Source organism: Drosophila novamexicana, unplaced genomic scaffold (assembly GCF_003285875.2).
Source record: "Drosophila novamexicana strain 15010-1031.04,08,12 unplaced genomic scaffold, DnovRS2.1 tig00000564-arrow-pilon, whole genome shotgun sequence".
In the NCBI taxonomy this organism is placed as follows: domain Eukaryota; kingdom Metazoa; phylum Arthropoda; class Insecta; order Diptera; family Drosophilidae; genus Drosophila; species Drosophila novamexicana.
The window spans coordinates 3035580-3060809 of NW_020824810.1; the positions used below are offsets into that span (position 1 = coordinate 3035580).

Below are 25230 nucleotides of genomic sequence, written 5' to 3' on the forward strand. Positions count from 1 at the left end.
TAAATGTTAAGAGATCAAAATGCTTGTAGACTCCGATTATATTTGCTTTATGAAGTTAATCCCTTCTGTTTAAGCTTAAGTAGTTGGTCTAAGCAAATGTTGTGCTAATCAGTGTTTAACTTATTATTTGAGGCCTAGTTAAGCCAGAGCTTGAATCAATTAGCTAGCTAAGTCGCTTGATTTAGTCGGAGACTAGCAAATATCTGCTTTTTATACAAATCTATGATCTAGGGACTTCGTCAAAAGATAGGCTCCATAGTTTATTAATATACTTCTTTAAGTGAAACCCCCGAGTTCTTAAAATTCCCAAACTGAGCTGAGCTCTTGCTGGCTTCAGCTTGCTTCTTAGATGTCTATTAAATAATAGGCTTAAATCAATTCGCGTTAATTCACAAATAATTTTTGTTTTTTAATCATTTTTATTTGGCTTCTATGGTACGACTTATGTTTAAACTATTTGTAAGTACAAATTTGTGTTATTCACTTTGCTTCAATTGCATTGCCATTGCTCATCTTGACTTGAATAATTATCAAGTTGCTTTTTACGAAGCAAGTAAATATCCGTAATACTACGACAGATATATATATATATTTATATATATATATAATATAGAGCGCTTCGTTAAACTAAATTCATCTCTAACTATGTAATTCGGGCAATAAATATTAAATTTATATATTAGATTTGTTTATTTAATGCGTATGCTAGATATATATCCATATGCCGGATGCATATCCATATCTGTATATAATATATATGTGTATATATATATAATAAGTATTAACAATATTCTGGTAAGCGCAATATAACTAAGGTTCTAGTACAATATTTACAAATGAACGTTAGAAATAGAAACAACATTTTGGGCCTGTTGGTGCTTTTAGATCTGAACTGAAAAGTGAACCTCGGCGTTCAGAGCTCTGGTCGGATGGAGATCCAGTCTCGAGGCGTTCTGGTCTGAAGTGTTGGGCTAGAGGCAACTACAAAAATACTTAATGCAACCAGCTACAATATGAGGCAGCTCGTCTAACAACATTCTCTGCGCTCTCCTACCCTGAACCCATTGAAATTGCCTAAAACGGGTATATTGGCTTTGTGCAAAGGCATGTAACAGGCAGAAGGTAGCGTCTCCTAGCCCATAGGGCATATAAACTCTTGATTAGGATTAGGAGTTGCTGCCTGAACGCATCGAACTCGGCAGCTCTAGGAGCTGGAGACTTGCTATTTTAAATAAGGGTAGCTAGAAGTTTTTGTTTGGCTAGTTTGGCGCTGGGCTCAGGGCATCTGCTAGTCGTGCACACCCGACTTTGCTGCCTATTTTTTGAGTATTTGCGTACAAGTACAAGCTAATCGTCGCTGCCATTCAACAGGTCCGCCAACGACAGCAGCGCCGGCGAGCAGCGTCCATTGCCGCTCGACTGCAGCAGCTGCAGCTCAATTGCGTAGGCCGCGGCAGCAGCAGCAGCAGCAGCGGCGGCGGCAGCCGTATTGCTGGCGGCATTGTGTTGCTCCCTGTCCCTGAGCAGCTGTTAGTCGAGATTGTGCGGCGGCGTGCTGTTGGAGCCGCCCAGCATAAACGATGTGGGACTGTGCACCGAGATGCTGTCCAGATCCAGTTGGCCGTCGCCCTTCTCCAGCATGCCGCTGCCATCCTGTTTCATCATCATGCGACGCCATTTGGCGCGCGCATTTTGAAACCAAACCTGGACGGGAAATAACAAAACATTTGTGAGTCTCGGCAATTGGGTTTCACGTGCGCGTGCACTCACCTGTAGGACTCTCTTTGGTAAACCCGTTTTCTGTGACAATTGCTTCAGATCCTTGGCATCCGGATTGTGATTGATGGCAAAATAGGATTTCATGGTGCGCAGCTGATGATGCTTGAACGAGGTGCGCATGCGCTTGGTGCGCGACGAGGCGCTCATATGACTGCCACGCCCAAAGTCCACATATTCCGTATTGAGATCTGCAATGGGATGCATATAAATGAGTTCGAATTCTGGCAGAGATTAGGCAGCAACATTCGCCCCTTACTGGAGCTGCGATGCCTTCCCGACAAGTGTCCACTTTCCACTCGAAAGGGAAGTCAGACGACCTGGCTTTGCCTTGCAGCAATGAGTACAAATTCTGGAAGAGATTAGGGAGAGATTTGCCCTCTACTGGGGCTGCGATCCCTCTCCAGACAAGTGTCCACCAGGAGATGCACATAAATGAGTGCAAATTCTGGGAGAGATTAGGAAGCATGACCCAGAGCTGCGATCGCTTCCCGATCCCCCCACTTTCCACTCGAAAGGGAACCTGTCCGATAACCAGTCAGTTGGAACAAGTTCTCTTGCAATTGCTACAAGATGTTCTTGAGTTTTACAACTTTTGGGCCAGGTTTTACGATGGTTTTTATGCACGGGGAACGGGTCGCACATAAAAAAAAAAAGGCCGCTGCACTGGCGCCAGGTCGGAGCCCAGGGGCCATAAAGATGCGGCTTTTATGGGCACTCATGTGGTATTTACAACGCACCTATATTCGCTGTGAACGCCTCGATATCCTTGGGCTTGCGCTTGCGCGGCCTGCCCTTTTGGCGCGCCGGCTGCGGCAGTCCGGTGATGACATGCGATGTGGGCACAAAGATGCCCGTAGGAACAATACTGCGACTGGGATCCGAATGCGGACTCGACGAGTCATTGTGCGGCGAACCAAACTGTGTGCTATACGGATATGTGGCGCTCATGCTTGTCGACGAGGCGGCGTCGCCCTCCCGCGCTATGCTATAGTGAGTTCTGCAGGGGATCACGACAGTTTCATTAGTCAAAGGGATTGATTATGGCGGAGGCGGTGGGGGAGGGGGAGGGTTAGCACTCACCTGCAGTAGATGAGCGCATCGATAATGCCGTACTGATCCCCCTTGGTGAGCGGCGTGTGGCAGACCGTGCAGCAGAAGCAGTTGACATGAAAAACCAGGTTGCGGGCGCGCATTACCAGCTCGTTGGAGCTAATCGACGCCAGGCAGCGGGAACAGCGGCGAGTACCAAAAAAACTGCAATTAAAGTGTTAACAAATAGTATTATTCATTTTATAAACAAAAAACTGCATCAAAATTGCACAGAACCCAGCAAAACGAAATTCTAATTTGAATAGGAGCTTCGCGTAGATATCGATACTTTCTTTGGAAAGTAGTCGAAGAACGAGTAATTAAAGCAAGTATTCTAATTGGCAACACTACAAATTTAACTCAAAATGTGAAAACACGCACTTAACCGATTTGCGAATGGCTTATTATTTATACTTTTATCAATAATTCCATATATTTTACCCATAACTGTTTAATGCTATTATTTAATCGATATAAGATATCTGATTGGCGCCACAATTAGCAAAAAGGCGTTAATAGTTGCCAATCAGTTTTTTAATTGCTTATTGTGGCCACGCTGACTTTGCTCATTTCAACTATCAGGTAACGCTGTCTAGCGAGTGAACGCGAAAAGAAAAGTGTTGAGTGAAATGTGAAAAGTTATTTAAAACGTGTTAAGTGCCAAGTGTAAAGGACAAAATAAGTGCTGCAGTTGCCGAGTGTGATAAAAATCGTCCTGTAGTGCAGTGAGCACTTAAAGTTGACGAAGCCAAAAGAGAGCACTGCAAATGGCGAATTTGGCGCTAGAAGTGCGTACAATTTTTTTTTGTGAATCGCTGTGCGAAATGAAAATGGTCAAGTGAAAAATAAAAAGGGTAAAAAAATAGTGTTAGGTGCGCATAATAGAGAAATGTAATTAAATATATTTGATTTTCAACATTTTTTTTACGATAGAAATTACTGATTGGCGCCACAATTAGCAAAAAGGCGCCAATAGTTGCCAATCAGTTTTTTAATTGCTTATTGTGGCCACGCCGACTTTGGTCATTTCAACTATCAGGTAACGCTGTCTAGCAAAAGAACGCGGAAAGAAAAGTGCTAAGTGCAAATGTGAAAAGTTATTTAAAATGTGTTAAATGCAAAGTTAAAAGTTAAAAGTGCAACATAATTGCTGCAGTGTGATCATTATCTTCTTGTAATGCAGTGAGAATATAAATTTCTAAATGTGCCTGAAGCCAAAAGCCGCCAATGCATATGGCGAATTTTGGCGCTACGTGCGTAATTTTGTTCTTAATTTTTTTTTATGTGAAGTGCTGTGCTAAATGAAAGTGGTTTAGTGAAAAGATAAAAAGTGTAGTAATAAGTGTTAAGTGCGCATAAGAAAAGTGTAACACAATTGCAATAATGCATATAATGGGTGCCAAGGGTCGCCAGCACAAACATATGCGTATTCGCTTCAGAGCAATTGATCATTGGGTAAGTGAGACCTTAAATATTTCTAGTATTTAATGTGCCCAAACATATATTTTGTTGTTGCCCTTTTACATATGTAAATATACCGAAATCTCACAATTGAAGCATTTTTTGCAAACAAAAGGGAATTATGTGTGTAGTATTAAAAGTAACGGTTAACTGGCTATGCTTGTGTGTGTGCGCTGGGCATTATAAGAAGAGACAAAAGAGTATAAGTATGCTCTTATACACACATTGCTTTGTGATATTTCCGCTGCGCTGTTTAACACGGAGGTGGAATATACATACATACAAATATAATGTATGTATGTGTGTTTGTCATTAGAAATAACGGTTAACTGTAAATGCCTCTCTGTGCGCTAGGCAGTATAAGAAGAAATTATACATACAGTTGTGATATTTCCGCTTTGCTCTGTAATGCGTAGGTAGAATATATGTATATACACGCATAAGACCACGCCCATCGGGGGCTGCTTAAATAGTGTGAAGCAATATCTCTCGCAATTTTGGAGCTAAAGCCACCAAATTTGGCAGGTTGATTATTGATGATCCTCTCTCAAGAGCGTATTATTTTTGTCGAGAGTATTTAGCAGTCGGCTTCAGTGAACTACTCTTGCATGAATAGCACATGTAAATGGCAAATGGCCATAGTAAATGCTGCTTCGCATGGAACCGCAAGAATTCTAAACATCTCACAATTATATGGCATGATAATAATAAAAATCGAAAACCTCGATATATGTGAAATATTTGTATAGCTGTTGTTCAGTTGGGCAGCAGGCAATAATCTCTGGCCAGACAAAATTATGGCCTCTCCACTAATAACATGCTTTCCGGCCGCAGGAAGCTGGCCGTGCTACTGTCTGTCCAAAGCAATCATCGCCAGCGGCGGCAAACGAGATCTCTGCAGTCTAGACCCGAACAATGAAGCGGTTAACAGAACGCCCACTCATCGTCAACGTCAACGGCGACGTCGACGTCGATGTCAGCGGCCGATGTCTGAGCATCAGTTTGGAGCCGTTGGCTACTGTTTTCACTTTCGCAAAATGACAGATCAAAGATTACCAGCATCAGTCATAATCATTGAGGCATACACTCAGAGAAAAAATTATATCAATTTATATTGCAACTTGTTGAAAATTCGCTTAAGCTATAAATTTCTTCTTTGGGCACGAGATTCGTATAGAAATATTAAGAATTGATTGAAGTTTTAACTGGAGCTCATATTAGATCTAAAATTATGTATTTCAAAATTTTTCAAAAATGCTATAATACAGAAATGTCAAGAGATACAAAGAATTCATATTCAAATAGAAGTCTTAAATGGAGTTCATATTAGGTCTAAAATAAAATAGATAGTTCGAGAATCTTGAAAAAAGAAATAATACAGAAATGTCAAGAAATATTCCGAATTGATTTCTAAAATAGAGTTCACAATAATTCTGAAATAATATCCATAATATCCAAAAATGTCAAGAGCTTTTCAAAATACTATTCCCTTTCGTACTAGACTTTTTCTGTGAGTGCATAATGCTGCAGTTTCGTGCCAAATAATGATGACCCTGTATAGGCGTTTTCCAGCACTGGCGAGTAGGTGGAGCGGCGCGCAGAAGGGGAGTTCGAACAACCGGAGGAAACATCAAATGCACAAGACACGCGATTTCTTTGACATTAATCAAAATAATTGGCGCATTTCACTTCAACTTCGCTCAACAGACTCATTCTCACATTTTGTTGGGCCAAAATGAAAGACACAACGCAACAACAACTGAAACAATTCCATATAAATTTATCATATTTATATAGCGCACTCTGCTCGGTAGCTCTGCAGCTCTGCAGCTCTTTAGCTTCATTTTCATTTCCCATTCGCATTTCGTTGAAAATTATTTGGGATGTGACGCCGAGATTTTTGTCACATTCACATTTCGCCTGTCAGAGACGCGGTCGCCAGACTCTCACTCGATCTTTCACTGTGTGTGTGTGTGTGTGTGTGTGTGTGTTTGTGGATACCTTGTGTGCCGGGCAAGACGTAAGCCCCATAAATAATATTAAACATGGACGCAGCCAGCGTCAACATCGTGCAACGGCGACGGCGACGCGGTGCCTGGCTACCAGCTCATAAAACTGTTTCAGACAAACAGACCGAGGCGATGCCTTCATTTCGTGCCACTTTATTTTTGTAAGGGAGCCCCGTTTCAACCTGCCACGCCCCCTTTTGCGCCTTTTGCCACCAGCAGCAGCAGCAGCAGCGCAGCAGCGAGAGAGCGAGAGAAAAATGAATTATGATTATTGCCATGTAAAAGAGCAGGCGAAATGTCAAAGTGACAACGCCTAATATATGATTATGTTTTCGAGCGCTCGAAATCTGATACTCTCACACACACACACACGCACACGCACACCCTGGACACGCCGAATTGCTCCCAGCTTCAAACCGCAGCCGGCACAGCCCATAACCACAGCCTCAATGTCATTTCTGTGATGTGTTGTTCTCGTTGTTGTTGTTGTTGTCGTTGTTGTCGTTGTTGTTGTCGTTGTTTCAGCTTCTGGCTGTGGCTGTTGCCCCGGCCGGCCGACTATTTCCCACCGCATAGCGCACATCAATCCCGATCCGAACCAAAAACCGAAGCGATACCAGCAAAACCCAGCTGACTGCCTGGGTTAACCGCATCGTTCAACTGGGTTGTTGCTTCTCTTCTTCTCATTATTGTTGTTGTTGTTGTTGTTGTCCTGCACTTGTTTCGGAGGCGTTGCCCACACTGCGAGAAAAAGGGCAGTACTAAATACTAGAGTGCGACGTTTATAACGTCAAAATGTTGTTAAGTGGACCTCATTCTGAATCAGAAATGATTTAAGAATTCAGAAGGATTAAACTGAATTACAAAATACTATTTACAAGAATTTTCCTATTTGAATTGAGCGTAAGCCCTGCTTAAAGAAATTATTGTTATAAGACTTTTTAGATTGAAATTTTGAATTTGGACTTTATTGAAATGTTTTGTATTCGGAAATGTGGGCAAACGAGCTTAAGCTTAAATATTGATTGCTCTGAGATTAAATATGAATCAGAGTTTACTTGAATGAAGCGCTAGAATTTGTCGACTTGAAATAAGCGTATAATATACTTAAAGAAAGTATTGCCTAACATTTTTAAGATGGATATTCTTAATGCTTTTCTCCGAGTGCACTTGAAGCGTGCGAAGCTGCGACACATGTGAGCATCCACATCAGCAGCAGCATCAGCATCAGCATCAGCAGCTGCTGCAGATGCAGATCTCGCCTGATAGCCATGACTCTGGGTCTGGCTCTGGATCCGTGAGCTTCTGCTTCTATATTTCATTGTTGCCCCTCGCCACAGCAAGAACAGTAAAAAAGTCAAGTTGCTTTTCGGGCCTCTGATTACGCAAATAGATAAGTTCCGGCGCTGGTTTGGGGTGGCTCTGGCTCTGCCTGTGGCTTTGGCTTTTTTCCTCTTTGGCTTTGCAACTCAGACGTGGTTGATAACAGACATCGAAATCGTGGCTAAGTGGCGCGCGCGGCACGGCCACTCGGGCCACTCGCGGCCACTCCATGGCCGATGGGCTGGCAACATACAAAACATCACATCATACAAAAACCTGAATAGGGTCCACGTATGTTTGGTAGGCGGAAACGCATACGGCATACGGCATACGGCATACGGCGAGGTCGAGTACGTAGAGCAGCGCTCTGCACGCTGAAGTGTAAACCGACGTGTGGCAGGGCAGCGGCTGCCGCTGGAAAAGGGGCACCGCGTTTGTTGCACCGTTGCATGAGAGTTGTTGCTGGCTGCTGCTGGCTGCGGCGGCCACGTTTTGTAACGTGAGAGCATTTGTAACGCGCACGGAGGGATATTGCGCCCGGCGCTCAGGTTTTTCAAGTGCCACCCGCTGTGGCCGGCTCTTCCGATTACAGGCCAAGTAATATACATGCAACAGCAACAAGAACAACAACACCAACGACAACAACAACAACAACAACAACAGCAGCAACAACAACAAGTACAACAAGCAACGGATTTCCCAGACGCCACCCCGTTCGCAGTTGCAAAAAAAAAATACAACATATACAACATTTTTGTCCGGATTTCGTGAGAGCGCAAAACCTCCGGCGGACGCCCCATTGCGTTAATTCGATTCTAGGCTCTGCCCAGGGGCTGGGCTCTGCCTCTGCCTAAACATATACAATAATTATTTGCATTTACTTTTTTGTGTGTGTTTTTTTGTTGTTGTTGTTGTTGTGACTGTGACCCTAAAGGAAATGCAGTGCGACAAGTTTTTGTTGATATTTGTTATGCCGCTTGTTTTTTTTGCGAGTTAAATGTGCTGGAAAATTAGTTTGTATTGCTGTCTTTTCGGTTAGATCTGTGCGCGTAATGCATAACCGATTAGCCCTAAGCCGCAGTTCAACATAACCTCTACTACGCGCCAAACATAACCTCAACAAAGCCTGAACTGCGCGTCAAACATAACAGGACTGGACAATTTGTTTGTATTGTTGCCTTTTTGGTTAGATCTTAAGCCTTAAGTCGCAGCTCAACATATCCTCTAATACGCGCCAAACATAACCTCAATCCACAAACATAACCTCAACTACGCGCCAAACGTAACCTTAATCCCCAAACATAACCTCAACTTTGCTGCTAACATAACTCAAACATAACCTCAACTTAGCGTCAAATATACCCTGAACATAAGCTTAACTACGCGCCAAACATAACCTCAATCCGCAAACATAACCTCAACAAGGCGCCAAGCATAACCTCAACATAACCTCAACTACGCGCCACACATAACCTCAACTTACTCTGGCTGTGGCTGATCATTTACCCAAATAGTTTCCATTTAAATTAACATTTACATTTGCATTAACATTTATATTTACATTTAAAATTAAAATGTTTAAACGTTCTTTAATAGGCCTCTTCCGGCTTCCAGGAACCGCATCATGCTCACTGAAATTGCATGTATAATTTTTATAGTCTAGCTGATTAGATTAGCGCCCCATTGTTAGCTGCGTTGTTTTTTGTTTTTATTTTATTTATTTTTTTTTGAATTTTTGGAGTATGATTCCTGTGGCGGCAGTTTCTCTCAAGTGCTGTGGCTTTGGTTGCTGTGAGCGCTCGCATAAATTCGGGGTAAAATGATGTTTTAAGATGCCCATTAAACATTTTAATTCTCGCGCCGCGAGTAGTTTTTTATATTATATTTGTTTACCTACTGACAGGGAGAGAGGGGGAAACTGGGCCCAGAATAAGGTTGAACCAGCGAAGCGAGCGAACCGCGACGCGGCTCGGATGCAGCGTGCAACCACGTCGAACCACCGAAGAGTGGCTCACCGTGGTGTAAATCCAACAAAACACGGTTAAGTGAGTGGTAATAGTTGATTTAATGTGGCCAGAGCAGAAGAGAAATTGTTAACTAAACTGTGTGTCTGCATATTTCCAATGAAAGCAAAGAATTGCCTTTGAAAAAGTTAGATAAGTTCTAATAGTTGATCTTTACTTGGAGATTACTTTGCCGCAGCGCAAGTGGACTTTTGTGTTTCCGCGAATTTAAATACTCAAATAAAATGAAAGAAATCTAAAACGCCTTGAGTGAAAGTTAATAGTTCAAAGCAGGTAGATCGGAGTAAGAAGTAAGAAGAACTTTCTAACGAAAAGCAAGTGTAGTTTATATGTTTAGGGTTTCTTTGAAATTTGCCAAATTTGCTTTAAAGCAACATAAACTTCACTTAAGTCACAATCTGCAATTGTTCTCAATATCTTCGAATAATAACTACTCATTAATTCAAACAGATGGCAGAACTGCGAAAGAACCGAATACTTTATACACAAATAAATTATCTGGAACATAAAACACTTTAAATTAAAGTTGACGGTAAAAATCAGACATGGCCTAATGCTCGAAAGAAGTTCAACTTTTTCGTTTTTGGGTTTCTTCGAAAATTTCTTTAAAAGTACAAACTCTACAAAATCAATTCGTGATTTTAAGGCCTAATAAACTTCACCCACCCAACCGAATGCTGGACTTTTTAGCTAGAACTGCCATAAGGAAAACTAACCTATATTATTTCGGAATTCAAAGCCAGATCTGCTTTGTGCAATTGACGTTGTTAATGGTTTTTAGCTGTGTATATGAAACACAATCAAATGCCTATCAAAATAATAATATTTGTGATTTGCACTCAGAGTACTTCGTTCGAGTTTTCTTATTGTTCCTCGATATGTTATATGATTATATGCTATATCGTATCTATAACATTTTCCACTTAATTTCCCACTTATTAAAATCACATTTGTTGCACTTTTTGTTCTTGTTGTGATGAACAAACACATTAGCTTATCCCTTGATTATAGTTATTTAAGCCAAGCTGATTATTTCTGAACACAAATTTGCCAACTCTCAGCCATTGTCAGTTGGCTCTAGCATATATATATATATGTGTGTGTGTGTGTGTGTGAGTGTGTAGTTGGGTGCTGAGGACGGCGCTACATGGGATCGCTGACAAGTGCTCATAAAAAATAAATACTGCGCTTTTTTCTCAGCCTCTTTGTTGTTGTGCCTCCGCATTGCTCAAGTTTTTGATGACGCCACAGAGTGTGGCTGGGGCAGGGACAGGGGCTGCGGCAGGGGCAGGTACAGGGGCAGGGGCAGGGGCAGGTGGTCACATAAAAAAAGCGTCGTGAGATAGAATCGTTAAACTCTGTTCGGCTGTTTAACTACTCTGGCTTTGTCTCACTTTTTTTCTCCTCACTTTTTCTACTGATTTTTCAATTTCATTTTTCTTGTTGTTGTTGTTGTTGTATTCTCGCCGTTTGCTTAATGAATTCTGTAAGTTTTCTATGATTTTTCGCATGGGATGCGCGGGTTTTTTTTTCAGCTGCGCCCAAGAAATTATTTTATTGCATAACGCGCGATTTGCGGCTGGCCATAAATTTGGTGCTTGAGTATCTCTTGGCCACTCGCTGGCCACAATTAAATGGACGCGCTTCGCTGACTTTCAGCAACTGTAAACATTTTATGCCACAAAAGTTTTTTACCCGTTTTACCCTTTTTACCCTTTTTAACCGAGACTCGCCCTGATTAAGACATTTCGCTGCGCTGCAAAACGCATTTTATTTGATTTTATTTTGTTGTTTTTCTCTTATTTTTTCCGGCTTCTTTTTCTTCGCTATTTTCTTATTGGGCCTCAGCTCTGATAACGAAGCCAATCAGCTATTTTCCTCAAAGGGGGGGCAAGACTTGCGCGCTGTGGCGGGGTGGATACATAAAAATTATGACACCAAGGCGGCCGCAGGCAAGAGTATCTACTGTATATAGCTTGTATATATGGCCGTTGTGTGTGTGTGTGTGTGTGTGTGTGTTGAGATGCTGCGACGATAAAGTCGCAGCTGCAGCGTCTTTTATACCCTGTACCCACTAAAGAGGGTGGCATGTTTTTGTGACAGGCTGAAGGATACATCTTCGACCCTATAGATAATACATGAATGTTCTTGCTTAGAGTCAACAGACGAGTCTAAATGAATGAATTAAGTATGCCCGATCACGTGCTATATATATATATTCTTGATCTGCATTAATAGCCAAGTCAACTTAGCCATTTCCGCCTGTCTATTCATGTGCACAAGCGTGTCGAGCTCGATGCCTACAAGAGCTAGAGATGGGGATATATATCTTGTCGATATCTGCGCCCATTTCCATAGTATCGGAAAATATTGATTTTAAGACCTGATTTTTTAAGCATAATTCGAAACTGATAAGTGCTGAATACATGAAACTTTCTTTAAGGGCTCTCATTTAGTATATATTATTATAATATAATATATATAGGTATATATACCTGAAATATTTAAGGTCACGTCAGATTGACGCTAGGGTATCAGCTAGTCGTGCACTCCCGGGCAGTAGAGCACTCTTACAGTATTTCAAAGGATACATAGGGTATCCATTCAAAGTGTGTGTATGTCAGTATAAAAGGTAAACGCCAGATTGGGGCTGCGCTTAGGGTATCTTCTAGTCGTGCACTCCCTGGCACTCTTGCTTGTTTTTGCTGCTGCTGCTGGCAACAGCTTATCCGCTTTGGCATCAGCAGCAACATCATCATGATAGATAAGAGCCGAGTTCAGCTGGGTTGAGTTGGACTTTTATGACGTTGTCGCGCCGCAGGATGGCCACGAAATATGCAGAAAACGAGGTGACAGCCAGCAATTTTTATTTTTATTTTTATTTTTATTTGTCTTGCTGCTTTTTGCTGCGACTGCAGCCAAACAAGAATTGGCGAGCGAAACAGGTACATTGCCTGATTGTAAAATGTCAACGAGGAGGTGCAACAATGAGAGGAGGTGTGCGGGGGGAGGGCGGGTGCTTCCAATGTAATCCACAACAATCCAATTATTTAGCTTGCATCGGCTTAAAAGCTAAAAACAACAACAAAATTATGACCAGGCCAGAAATATATAACCACACACAAATATACAGTTAACACGGCAACGGTGGCAAACATATGTTTTGATGGTCCGATTAGCACTAAAAAACGGTATATATATATATATATATGTTCAGCTTATATCTGTTGATATATGATGTTTTTGCCATATCTACAAACTGGTCGCGCAGTTTCGGTAGCGACCACCGTTGCCAATGTGACATGTGTTTGCTTTTTATCAGATGCCTTGTTTTCAGTTTATTGCCACCAAATTCATATGCCACAAGCAAATTTGTTAAAGCCCAGCTAAGACTGTGGCCAAGCCAAAGCTAGTCTAGTGAAGGTCGCTGCACAAATTGTAAATTGAGGAAAACATGTGTAGAAATTGTAATACATCCAAATAATGTATCTAAGCTGTATGCGAATGTCTGTATACATAACTGGACTTAAATTTAAATTCTTTTCATTATTATGAAACAAATTATACAACTGCTAGCGGGTGTTGCCCGGACTGAATTTGAACAAAGATCTTTGAAAGTTAGTTTGGTAAAACAGGTGGAATTTCTTGAAAACCCGTCCTTACATACAGCTTCATCACATAAGGTAAATAAAGTAAAGAATTTCAACTTTCCAGCACTTACGGCTTGGGCGTTGATCACCAATCAGTCAGTCGATCAGCCATTCATTCAATCATCCAATCAGTCAGTCAGTTAGTCAGGAAAAACAGTTTTATATGTAGAGATTATATTGGCATATGCAATATCTGATTAAATCTAGTTTGTAAGTTTGTTAAGAAGCAAATGTGAACATGTGCCTTCCTAGCTAACTCGCCCATCGAGTTCATTACAAATCCCCGATAACTTGAAGCGATAAAAATCGATAACAGCATGCTTTTCCTTAGGCATAAATGTTCTAACAGTTTTTGGCACATGAAATGTCGGATTCTATATAGTTTGTGTGTTGTTTTAAAAGAACATTCAACATTTGTCTGCCTCGTTTACTCGAATATCGAGATTATTATACATTATCGATAACTTGAATCGATAAAACCGATAACAACATGCTTTTCCTTAAGCATAAATAAATAATTGTTTTATATAGTTTGTATGTTCTTTTAGAAAAACATTCAACATTTGTCTTCCTCGTTTACTCGAATATCGAGTTTATTATATATTATCGATAACTTGAATCGATAAAAATCGATGTCCGCCTTTTTCGAGCATTTGGCATATGTACTTCTTGTGTGTTTCACTTTTCTAATAGCCATATAGATTTCACACCAAATTGTCAATAATTAAAATCAACGCCTCAACACATGTATGCAATTATCTAATAAAACAATAATTTGAGCATGGCAATAACCTTTTGACCTTTTCAAATGAACAGTTAAACCACTTTTGATACGTCTAGGCGTATTATTAACTGAAACAAATCAGGTTACTTTATTTTCAACTTTTAAATTGAAAACTTTGTTGAGGTCATTTTTGGGGGCGAGGACTATCAGCACAAAGTAGCTTTCAATTGAAATATATACGTGTCGGAGCGCGCGTGTGCTTCTGTATGTGTGTGTGTGTGCGTGTGTGTGTGTGTGTGTTTGTGTGTACTTATTTATCAATAATTACAATTGAACTGCTTTGACCGCACGAATGTAAATTCTATTGAAAAATGCGAAACAAATAAAATTGATGTGGAAATGTTTTTGAAGTCTTCATTTTTGTGCAACATCAATAAATGAACATTGATTCGCATTTGGCAAAAGACTAATTAAAACCAAGTTAATGTTGCGTCTGTCTGAAGTGTATTTAAAATTAGCTACTTTGCAGGCAATTGATGCCACTTAAAGAAAGTTGAGGGCATATTCTTGTTAAGTCCTTGCTGAGGGTATTATGATTTTGTCACGAAATGTGTAACGCCTAGAAGGAGACATCTTCGATCCCATAAAGTATATATATTCTTGATCAGTATCAACAGCCGAGTCGATCAAGATATATCCGTCCGTCCGTCTGTCTGTTTCTATGCGAACTAGTCGCTCAGTTTTAACTTCCAATTCGTCCCTCTTTCTGTGGCACGCAGTACATATGTATATCGGAAGCGACTATATCGGACCACTATATCATATAGCTGCCATAGGAAAGATCGGTCGAAAAGTAGTTTCTTGTAAGAAAAAATGTTTGTTTTTCAAGATAACTTAGCCATACTCGGCATTTACTATTTTCCCTGTGCTTCTTAGATACGAGCGGAGCATTATGAAAAGGTTTGGTCTGAAAGGATATTTAATTTTCTCTTCTTTCTAAACTGTTGCTAAAATATTATCAAAATCTTATCATTTAGCTGCAGTAGAACTAAACGACCTAAAAGTCGGTTTTGTGACTAAGTTTCTATTCAATTTTCTTGGCAGCCCAAAATTTAAATGTTCCGGCTTGTTTTTAAATTCTGAAATGAATTATAACTGTTCGTTTTCGATTTAACAACACATGAATTTATTGCACTGATGCGTTCATGATTTTTCATGTGGAGAAACAAGAGAGAGGGAGGGAGAGAGAGAGAGAGAGAGAGATTGGGAGGGGGGCGAGGCGAGATTCGCGTACACCCACAATATTTCCCCATAGAGTTAACGGTGCGTAGGGCATAAATTGTTGGCCTGCGCCCCCTAAAAAACGCAGTGCGGACGACTTTGCCGACTCGGCGTTGTCATATTTGACATCGGCTCTATAAATCAACAAAGAATGTTCGTTGTCGTTGGAGGGGACAGGGGGGACTGGGGTACGGAGGTGGGGAGGTGGGGAGGTGGGGAGCTTGCTTTCGATTTGATTGATAATGCCCAAAGGCAGGGCGGAGGAATGAAACGAAATGAAACATTACGGCGGAATGGATTGTGGATTGTGGAATTGTGTATGACATGACATGGCGGCCCCCAGACCCGAGACTGTGTGTGTGTGTGTGTGTGTGTGTGTGTATGTGTGTGCGTTGCAAGCGGAGCGAAGCGGTTGCGCTGCTTGCCACGCTGTGGGGGGATCAGCTGCATGCCGCATGCTGCAGCATCATCATCCGACTGCGACTGCGTATTTTGAAATATGGAGCGGTAATAAATGTCACAGGAATCATTTGAGAGGAAATACGAGTGACGAGCGTGACTTGCATTCGATTTATGTTGCAAGTTGGGAAATGCGTGCTGCATGCCGCATGCAGCATGCTGTATGCTAGACGGCTGCTGCTTCTTCTTCAGGCAATGATAAAGTTTTTGATTTACGCAGCAACTGCGGGCAGGTGTAGCAAAAACTTTTGCGCTGGCAGCTTGCAACTTGCAACCTGCCGCAGCTTTAATTGCCGTGCCACAACAAATTGTAGGCGTTACGCTGTGTGTGTGTGTGTGTGTATATGTGTGTGCCTGAGCTGAAATTTGGCATAATTATAACCTGTTTTCATTTTGTTATTGTTGCCGTTGTTGTTGTTGTTGTTGTTGTTGCACTAATCTCGCGTGTTGCTTGCGGCGCGTGAAATCGCGTTGCACGGCGGCAACGTCGGCAGCTTCCTAGCCGAAGCAGCACCCACCCAGGCGCAGAGTTGTCAACCTCAAAAGCAACTGCTGTGCCACTGCAAGTTGCAAGTTGCAAGTGGCAAGCTGCAACTGGAAGGCGGTGTCTAGCGTGTTTTGGCGAGGTGAGCGAGCGTTGAAGTCGCGTTCTTGAGAAACCGAACGCGGAATGGGAATGCAAACAGCAGAACACACGCAGCCCCATGCAGCCAGGCGCAGCTCCGCCAAGCTCTGTACAGGTAAAAGGAAGAGGGGAGAATGGGGGATGGGCTGGTGTGGAGCTGTCTTTCGCTGCGGTCGCGGTCTGCTTGTTGCCGTCACCAAGCCAAGCCAAGCCATGCCAGTGTTGGATAGCCTTCGCACAGTGGTGCAAATGCACAATGCTGGCATGCATATAAATATTTCATTTGCGTGTTTGGCAATCATTTTCTAGTCAATGTCTTGGCATGCAGTTCGAGGCTTTATCTGATTCGTGACCCCAAGCACCGACTGGCTGATTCCCAGCCAACAGCTAAAGCCAACAGCTTGAGCTGTTTCCATCACATTAGAGTCAGTTTTCGGTTCGGGATTCGCACTTAGCCAACTTACCTATAATAATCGTTTTTGCAATAAATGTTGCCGTCACGTGAGTAACATGAGGATTCCCGTTCCAGCGGCTGGCGACATGCATAACACTGCAAGCAGCTGGCGTGCCAGCGTTTTTCCACAGCGGAGAGGTAGAAACGATCCTGCAAAATCACAAAACAAAAACAAAAAACAATTAATGATGGATCTACAAACGCCTCTTAAATTTATGTATACTTTTTTGATGCATTTTTGACATTATATGCAGAATTTTTGACTCGAAAATGCATAAAATTCCTCAATATATTCATTCTGTGCTCATTATAAGAATTATTTCTTAAAGGATTCCCTTTTAAATAAATGTCTTTATTTGTTGTTAACAATATAATTGAGATGCTGCCTCATTTAAATTCGTGTTTTATAACATGTTGATAATTGTAATGAATATAATTATATGCTAATTTATATCCATATATTTTTACAATTATGAGTTGTTGCGGCTCTTTGTTCAAGTAATCAAGTTGTTAGCATAAAAGGAACGAGAAATGATTTTTCAATTCTATTTTTTATAGATTTCAAATGATTGTTCCCATGGAAAATGTTATCGTGAAGCTTATAAGCTAGTTTAGTTGGGATTATATGAAAACAAAACGAAAAGGAAAAGCTGTCTACAGCACGCCGAAGTACGAATACCCTTGCAGACGCTACTTTTTCATGATGCTTTGCTCGTAAGCACAGGGAAAATAGTAAATGCAGTAAATGCAGTAAATGTAGGGTTAAGATATCTAAAAAGTTTTCAAAAAGTTTTTCAAACTCATTTTCGACCGATCGTTCCTATGGCAGCTTTATGATATAGTAGTCCGATCCGCTTCCGACTTATGCAAAGTTTCATGACGATACACTTAAAACTGAGAGACTAGTTGGCATAGAAACAGACGAACAGACGGCCGGACGGATATATCTTGATCGACTCGGCTATTGATGCTGATCAAGAATTTATATATATTCTTAATGGGGTCGGAGATGTCTCCTTCCATGGATTATAAAACAGTATGAAAAACGAACTGCCGTCGGTTTATTTTCATATTGCATTTTCTATACTTTTCTATCGATTGTTCACTTGCGAATTGTGCAATTTTATCTGGATAATATGTTGATTTTAAGCGAGTACAGTTAGGATTATTTGTACAACAAAAAATTCATACTATATAGAACTTGTATGATATAGAAGCCTGATCCTGTTTACAATGTGATTTTCTTTTAAAATTGAAGACTAATCATGCCCTTGAGAAAACCTTAATAGTTTCAGTTGACACGATTTAAGGTAGCTGAAACTTAAGGCAAACTGTAAATAAATTCATAAAAGATACATTGAATAAGCTGCAGCAACTCATAGAATCATGCGCCTAGTTTTACCTACGCACTAAATGGTTTACGTATCCAATCACATTTGGCTAAGCTCACCTGTATTTGTCGGCCGCAGCCGGCGCAATCGTCGGGATTGCGGGTTACTTTGCTATCGTTGGTGGACTCGGGGCTGCTGGGCGGTCCGAAGGGCTCCGTTTTGAATGATATGCCCGACGTGGTCTCGTCGCTGATCTCCGTGCAATCGGTGCGGCTGCGGCTAATCGAGAATTTTGCCGCTGAGTCCTCAAATGTGGCGCGATCGGCGGTTTCATAGCTAAAAACAAAAAAAAGCCGGGTGGATTTCAATTCACGTGTGCCTGTGTGGTGGAAAGGGGGGGGGGGGGGGGGGGGGGATGGAAACTTACCTTCTATATGACTCGCTGCCGTATGCATTGCCAAATGGCTTTGTACTGTGATCACAAATATCGGGACACGAGGATGATGTGGAGCATGTGCGAAACAATGGATGATGATTGTTATTTGCACCTGCAGCACTGCCGCATTGATTGCTCCCTTGATGTGCTACAGGTGGTGTTGGACTTTTCTCCCTTGCGCCGGGCCCAAGAAATCTTGCGCTCTGCTGCTGCAGGGCAAAAAAAAAACAAAACAAGCAAAAAAATGAGAAGAAATACAAAATTTATATGTGTTAAATAAGGCAAACTTTTAGTTAAACGAGCAGGGTTTTCTTTCTCTTGGTTTGCTTTTGAAATGGAGACCGCGTCGCTTGATTTCCGTGTCAGTCAGCTCTGAAATTTTTCACAAATTTCGTAAAATTTCAAAGGATGTGCCCCGAGCAACAAAATGATGCATGAAATTTTCAATGGCGGCGGCAAAAGTTAATTTCAATTAGCCAGCCTCTTTTTCCTTTTTTTTTTTGCGTGACTTTTCCAAGAAAACGTTGCGCGACATTTGAACAAACTTGTGTAGGGGTAACCCAGCGACAGATGATGCCCGGCACCGCCCAGCCACCCCGCCCCTTTCCTTTGGCGCCCTCTCAGCCCTACACTCTCAACCGACAGACATTCATTGAAAAAAAGGAAAAACCCGAGAAGATGCAAACTACGGAGCATATAATATACGTGCCACAATATTATGTTCGAGTACGAAACGGAGCGCAGACATCATGTCGCACATTGCAGCCAGACAAATATATATATATATATATATAAATATGGGAATATATGCATATCTGGCGACTCGCTACGTATCATCGATGCTCCAGTTTACTTATTTTTTGATTAATTAGTCGAAAATAGATTTGTGCTCTGTAACTTAGAAGGATGACAGCTTTTTAACCAGCAGCAAAACTAAATAAATTCGTAAACCAAAAAACTTCTGTTTTACAAACATTTTGTTGTTGTTGTTGTTCGGACTGTGTTTGGGCAGACATCGGTTTTACCTTTGGGGGACGCAACGCAACATTTCTGGCTGCCATTTTAGTATCCAATATTTCACCATTTTCGTCTATCCACACACACACATCTAATACCCAGCCGACATGGCATAACCACATTTTTATGGCAGCTGCCATTTTGTTGTTGTTGTTATTGTTGTTTTTTTGTGCAACATGATGGCTTGATTTGTAGCCTGCGGCATGCCCAAAAAGGTGCAGGCACAAAATAGCAAAACCAAGCAACAGAAAACACGTAATACGCATACATCTATCCTAATATGAAATATTTGTGAAAAGAAATTAATCTTTAATCTTACTTATTGTAGCAGTTTCTAACTCCTCGAGAAGTCAAAAGTATTTAAAACTGAAGCTGTCTAAAAGTAATTAAAGTTTATCTTAACATAAAAGCTACAATTTTTGTTTTAGGCTTGTTGCCTATTAACAGCTTTAAAGTGCCTCTTAACAGTTTTCTGATTGTTATTATTATTATTGTATTTTCATTTAAAATTTGCCCGCTTCTTAGGACTTGTTACTTTAAGATTCGGCCAAAGAGACATAAAAACTTTATGCCATATTGTATTCATCTAATATTTATTGTCGGACTAACAAGCGGTAGGTTGCTGGTTCAAATGCGGCATCTAATTTCATCTTATTTAATCTAATTTTTCATTATTTAGAATATATTTAGTCTAATGAAAAGTCAGCCGGCAACCTGAGAGCCAATGCATTATTTATTGTATCTAAAACGGCAAAAACTCTACACAACCTGTCGAAGGGCTAATTCGGAAAAAATGTCCGGCTTATTTGAACCCTTTGCCCCGTTACATAAAGCAAGTCATGCCGTAAAGTCTGCGCCTAAACCGATTGGGAATTATAAGCGCATATCATGCACAAATTGTTCATGGCCGTCGTCTTTCCGTGCGTTTTGTTGTTTCTATCATGACATTATACATTATGCATGGATAACATTTCATCATTTATTCCATTGCTTGCGGCTCTGTCATAAAGGGTGAACATTTTTTTCTTTCTAGTTTTGTGCAATAACAATGTAATTGAATAGTCTAAAAGGCGCAAATCAAATGAAATCTGAATTAAAATGTGGGCTACAATTAAATATAATTCACATGTCAAGCTGATGCATAAATGTAAAACGTTTGTTTGGCTAGAATAACAATTTTTGCATGCTTAGCATGGCGTATGCTTAATATGGGCAAGTTTGACATTTTGTATGAAATATTTTTAACGTTTTGTATTGAAATATAAGACGATAAATAAAGTGAGCATATAAAACAGATAGCTGCAAGCTCATCCGTACTGATTGTTGGCATCGCTTCAGCTATCGATGCATGACAACAATACACAGAGAACTGAAAGGCAACTCATGATCTCGGTTGCGCGTTGTCTCTGAAACCGAACTGCACAAGGGGGTTTTTCTTATCGCTATCAACAGCTCTGTCTCAGACGCTGGCTCCGGCTGCTCTCGGCTGGGCAGGAGCGTAGCTTTTGGTCTGGCATTGATAACATTTGTAACCCGAGCCCGAGATAAATCACAAATTAATCAGCGCCCATAGACCTGATGCGCCGCTGATGCTGCTGCTGATGCTGACTCAAAAAAACTTGTTCGAGAATGTGAAAAATGAGAAATCCGAAAATGTTTCACACATTTGTCTGGCATGGTTAGGGGTTTTTAGCTACCGATTATTCGATCTATCGAAATTTGATTGAAAATTGATCGATTGAGTAACATATCGATAAGTGGCAAGATTTGCTTGAAGATTTGATGCGTTTATTTAATTTAAAGTTTAGGATCCTCTATTATTGACTATTTATTGATTCCTACAACTTATCAATTCCCAGCGGACTCGATTAAAGGCTTGCAAAGGTCTATTATTAACGATTATTACTTATCAATTCCCAAACTCTATCGATTATACTGTTGGAATCGAATTCTCTTGCATGTTTAGGCTCTTTCGGCTACCGATTATTCGATGCGTTTTCTTATCGGTTGTATTAGTCAATGAACTAAACTATCGAAATTTCATTGAAAATTGATCGCGATACATACGTTAATACAACTTATCGATCAATGAAAAGTTTTACTTGAAGGCTTGATGCGATTTAGTTAGAGATTATTAAACTACTGCCGGGTGTGCGAAGGTCTATTATCGACTAATATAACTTATCGATTCCCGAACTCTATCACTTCTTTTGTGACGAATATCGTTCTATCGAATCTAATGGACTTATCGGCTATCGGTGAATTAAAGCTTTGTATCGATCAAGCGAATTGACTCAAAGTCAATCAGCTTATTAACGGGCTATCGATTTATCTCCAACTTATCGATAACATCATGATATTCGGAGCAAGAGGCAGTTCATTGTGAGTCTATCGACTTATCGAACTTTTGTTAACCTATCGATGCTTACCCAATGCATCACAGGGCGCTCCTCGGTGCAGACGCCCATGTGCGTCTTTTGGAATGACACGAGGTCTATTTCCAACGATGATGATGTCTGTCTGGTGTATGTTTGTTGTTATTATTGCTGTTGTTGTTGTTGCTTTTGATGTTGTTGTTGTTGTTCCTGTTGTTGTTGTTGTTGCTTGTATCCTGATTGTTGTTAGTGCAGCGACTGGGCGCAAGGCAAATGCAAAGGCTTTGGTCCAATAATCCAAATGATATTCAATTGTGTTTATGAAACACTTGACACTGAATCTCTTGCAGTTCTTCTCGTTGTTGTTGTTGTTGTTGTTGTGGTTGCTGTTGTATGCGAAATCTTTTGGCAACAAACAACCGAATTTGTGGGCGAGTTTGTTGTACGGGAAAAACACACTTTGAACATCAATTTAATAGATTGAACATTTCGTGAACGGTTGTCGTCAGCGCAGGCAGCTTTTATTTGTATATAAACATTTATTATTTATTCTCTCACTATATATAATTGGCTTTATTAATTTAAATTTCTTCTGCTTATTCTTGCTCAGCTTCAAGGTAATTTAAGGAACATTTGGGTTTTAGGTGACGCACACAGACACACACACACACGCACAAACACGCACACACACTTGACTTGATGTGGCGGCAGGTAAAGTTGACTTTGAATCGAGGCGCGCGCTCCTGAACCGACACGGACCACGGTTTAACGAGTCTAAGAGACGCCCGACGACGCGGACACCGGTTGCAAATGTCAGTCCCAGAATGTTAAAACCCGAAATTAATTTATGACATTAATTTACGAGACAGCGCGAGAGAATGGCACTCTGTTTAAATTGAGTGGTAGTGGGAAAAGGTCCACTTTGGTCCCGCTCAGCCGGTCAGCCGGTCATTCAGTCAGCCAGTCAGCCAGATAGCCTCTATGTGTGTTCCCTACGGCAGCGCCTAGAGATGCGTGGCTACTGATAAAGGCATTAGAGCTGGCCCAGAGGCGGATGCGCCTGTTCAGTTTTTGTTTCTGTTTATTGCCGATTGTGTATATTTTGTGTGTTGATAACTAAATGAAGACTTTGACTTTGGACGGTCGTCGGCAGCAGCTGCTGTTGTGCAAAAAGAGATCAGGCCAACAAAATATCGACGGAACCGACGGCGTGCGTAATCTGGCGAGGTTAGAGGTTACGCCCGCGGCAAACTCAAACGCGAACGGGAACCGCGCAATATATAATTCAATTCAATATTTGGCTGGCTCTCTATTGTTGTTGTTGTTTCGGTTGCTGTTGTTGTTGTTGCATTAAAAAAACAAACGAAAATGCCGAGCGACGAGCCCGAGCGGTGTCTGTTGTTGTTGGCACGCGTTTTCAAACTGCGGCGACGTCTCGAAACTCGACTGCGATTCGATTTGGAAACATCCGCGCCGACAACCAGTCAGCGTAGCGGCGTATTACTGTGTGCGTTGCGCCTGCAGCGAATTCACAAGCTCAACTCTGAGACGCGCTCTTTACGCTAGCAGCAGCAGCAACAGCAGCAGCAGCAGCAACCACCATCTATTTGTCTTGGCCTCTCGCTTGCACTTGCCAGCTGCGGCAGCTTTAGCGCGCTCTCGCTCTCGCACTCTCTCTGTCGCAGCTCTCTCTCGCCGCAGCAAATGGCGGCGCTCTCAGCTGATTTGTGTTTGTATGGCTTTCTCGCTCGCACGCGTGCGGCAAGTGACGTTTTGAGGGCGTGGTGTTTGTCGTCGTCAGTTGCAGAGTCAGTTATTGACTCGACTGCCCCCGCCAATGTTGGAGAGCTTGAGTTCGGTGTGGCGGAGGAGGGGGCCACGATGGCTGGCTGCCAAACATGAATAATGCAACAGCAGCAGAAGAGGCAGCAGCAGCGGCGGCGGCGACAACCGGCGGTGGCAGCGGTGGCAGCAGCCGCCGATTGTGGCATCACTTGGAGACCCCATGACAGGAATTTTGCGCTCGCTCGCAAAAGATGTTCGCTGCTGGCTGCCTTTGCTACACAAGTAAGAAGACGTCGCTTGTCGTTGTTGTTGTTTTTATTGGGTGCTCCATCTGTGTGTGTGTATGTTGGTGTGTGTGTGTGTGTGTGTGAGTGCGTTTGCCTTGGGTCCTCTATGGCTGCCCTCCTTCATTCGCCGTTGCTGTAAAAGGCAAAGAATACAACAACAACAACAACAACGAAAAAAGTTTGAAGAAAATCGAGCAGGTCTTATTTATTTAGATTTTTTTTATTCTTTGGGCATTTTATGATATATTTTTTTTGCTTCTCTTTTTCATTTATTATAACTTCGTCTTCTTTATTTTTTTTTTGGTGGCTTTTATTTTTTTTGCGCTGCTTTAAAGTTTTTTGTTGCGCTCGCTGTCGATTTCTTTTCTGCTACCTCTTCTGCAGCATTGTTGTTGTTCTTGTTGTTGTTGTTGTTGTATTGCTTTGATGTCTTATAGAACAATTTTGGGATGGGGGGAGCTTAGGGTTTGGTGGGGGCGGGGGCTCTTTTGGCCGTAAGTATCGGATTCGCATTGTCAGCTTTTCTTATTCGGTTGATTTTTCTTCAAAAAATGCGAACATACATATAAATATGTACATACATTGTATTGTACTGTATTGTATATAAGGTAAGGCTCTTTCTGTATTTGACTTCAAGTGAATTCTTTTAAACATTTGGCCAAGTATGCTGTTAAATGTTTTACATAAACACGAGAGTTCTTGCGAAAACTTTACGTAGGTAACGCACAATTAACAAGTTAAATAAACTTTACAGCACATTTTACTACGGCTATAAATTAGAAGAAATTTCCTAAATTTCGGTTATGCAGGAGAGGGAGAGGGCGCAGGGAAGCGAGTCGCATAGCTCATACGCCATGTGGTAAAGTAAAGTATAACGAGCCTGGCACTGAGCCTGGCTTAAATAATGTACTAGGAATCTTGACTTGAAAAAAATCTCTATTTTAATTAAATTATTACTGTAATAGGACACCTGGAATATATAGGGAAGGGTTCACATTCTGGTTAACAGAAACTAAACTAAATATCACGATAAAATAAATAAAATATTTAATATATTTTGTCGAGATTTTTTTTCGTATTCCTTCAGCTTTGGGATGAAATATATTTATAAATTTGTCGTA

At 41.3% G+C, this 25230-nt stretch overlaps 1 protein-coding gene across 2 annotated transcripts; it reads right to left on the reverse strand.

Annotated features, from left to right (window-relative positions):
- LOC115762062 (protein apterous) lies at nucleotides 1-23463 on the reverse strand. 2 transcript variants are annotated; one of them, XM_030704149.1, is made up of 8 exons: nucleotides 22092-23463; nucleotides 18637-18851; nucleotides 18329-18545; nucleotides 16889-17028; nucleotides 2860-3033; nucleotides 2517-2776; nucleotides 1771-1967; nucleotides 1-1704 (listed from the first exon to the last, which is right to left on the reverse strand). In XM_030704149.1, the coding sequence occupies exons 1-8, from the start codon at nucleotides 22128-22130 to the stop codon at nucleotides 1531-1533; spliced, it is 1416 nt and encodes a 471-aa protein (XP_030560009.1). In that variant the 5' UTR covers nucleotides 22131-23463; the 3' UTR covers nucleotides 1-1530. The 2 variants fall into 2 exon arrangements, with proteins under 2 accessions (XP_030560009.1, XP_030560008.1); XM_030704148.1 differs by having other exon boundaries at nucleotides 18637-18854.
- Between the last annotated feature and the right edge of the window lie 1767 nt (nucleotides 23464-25230).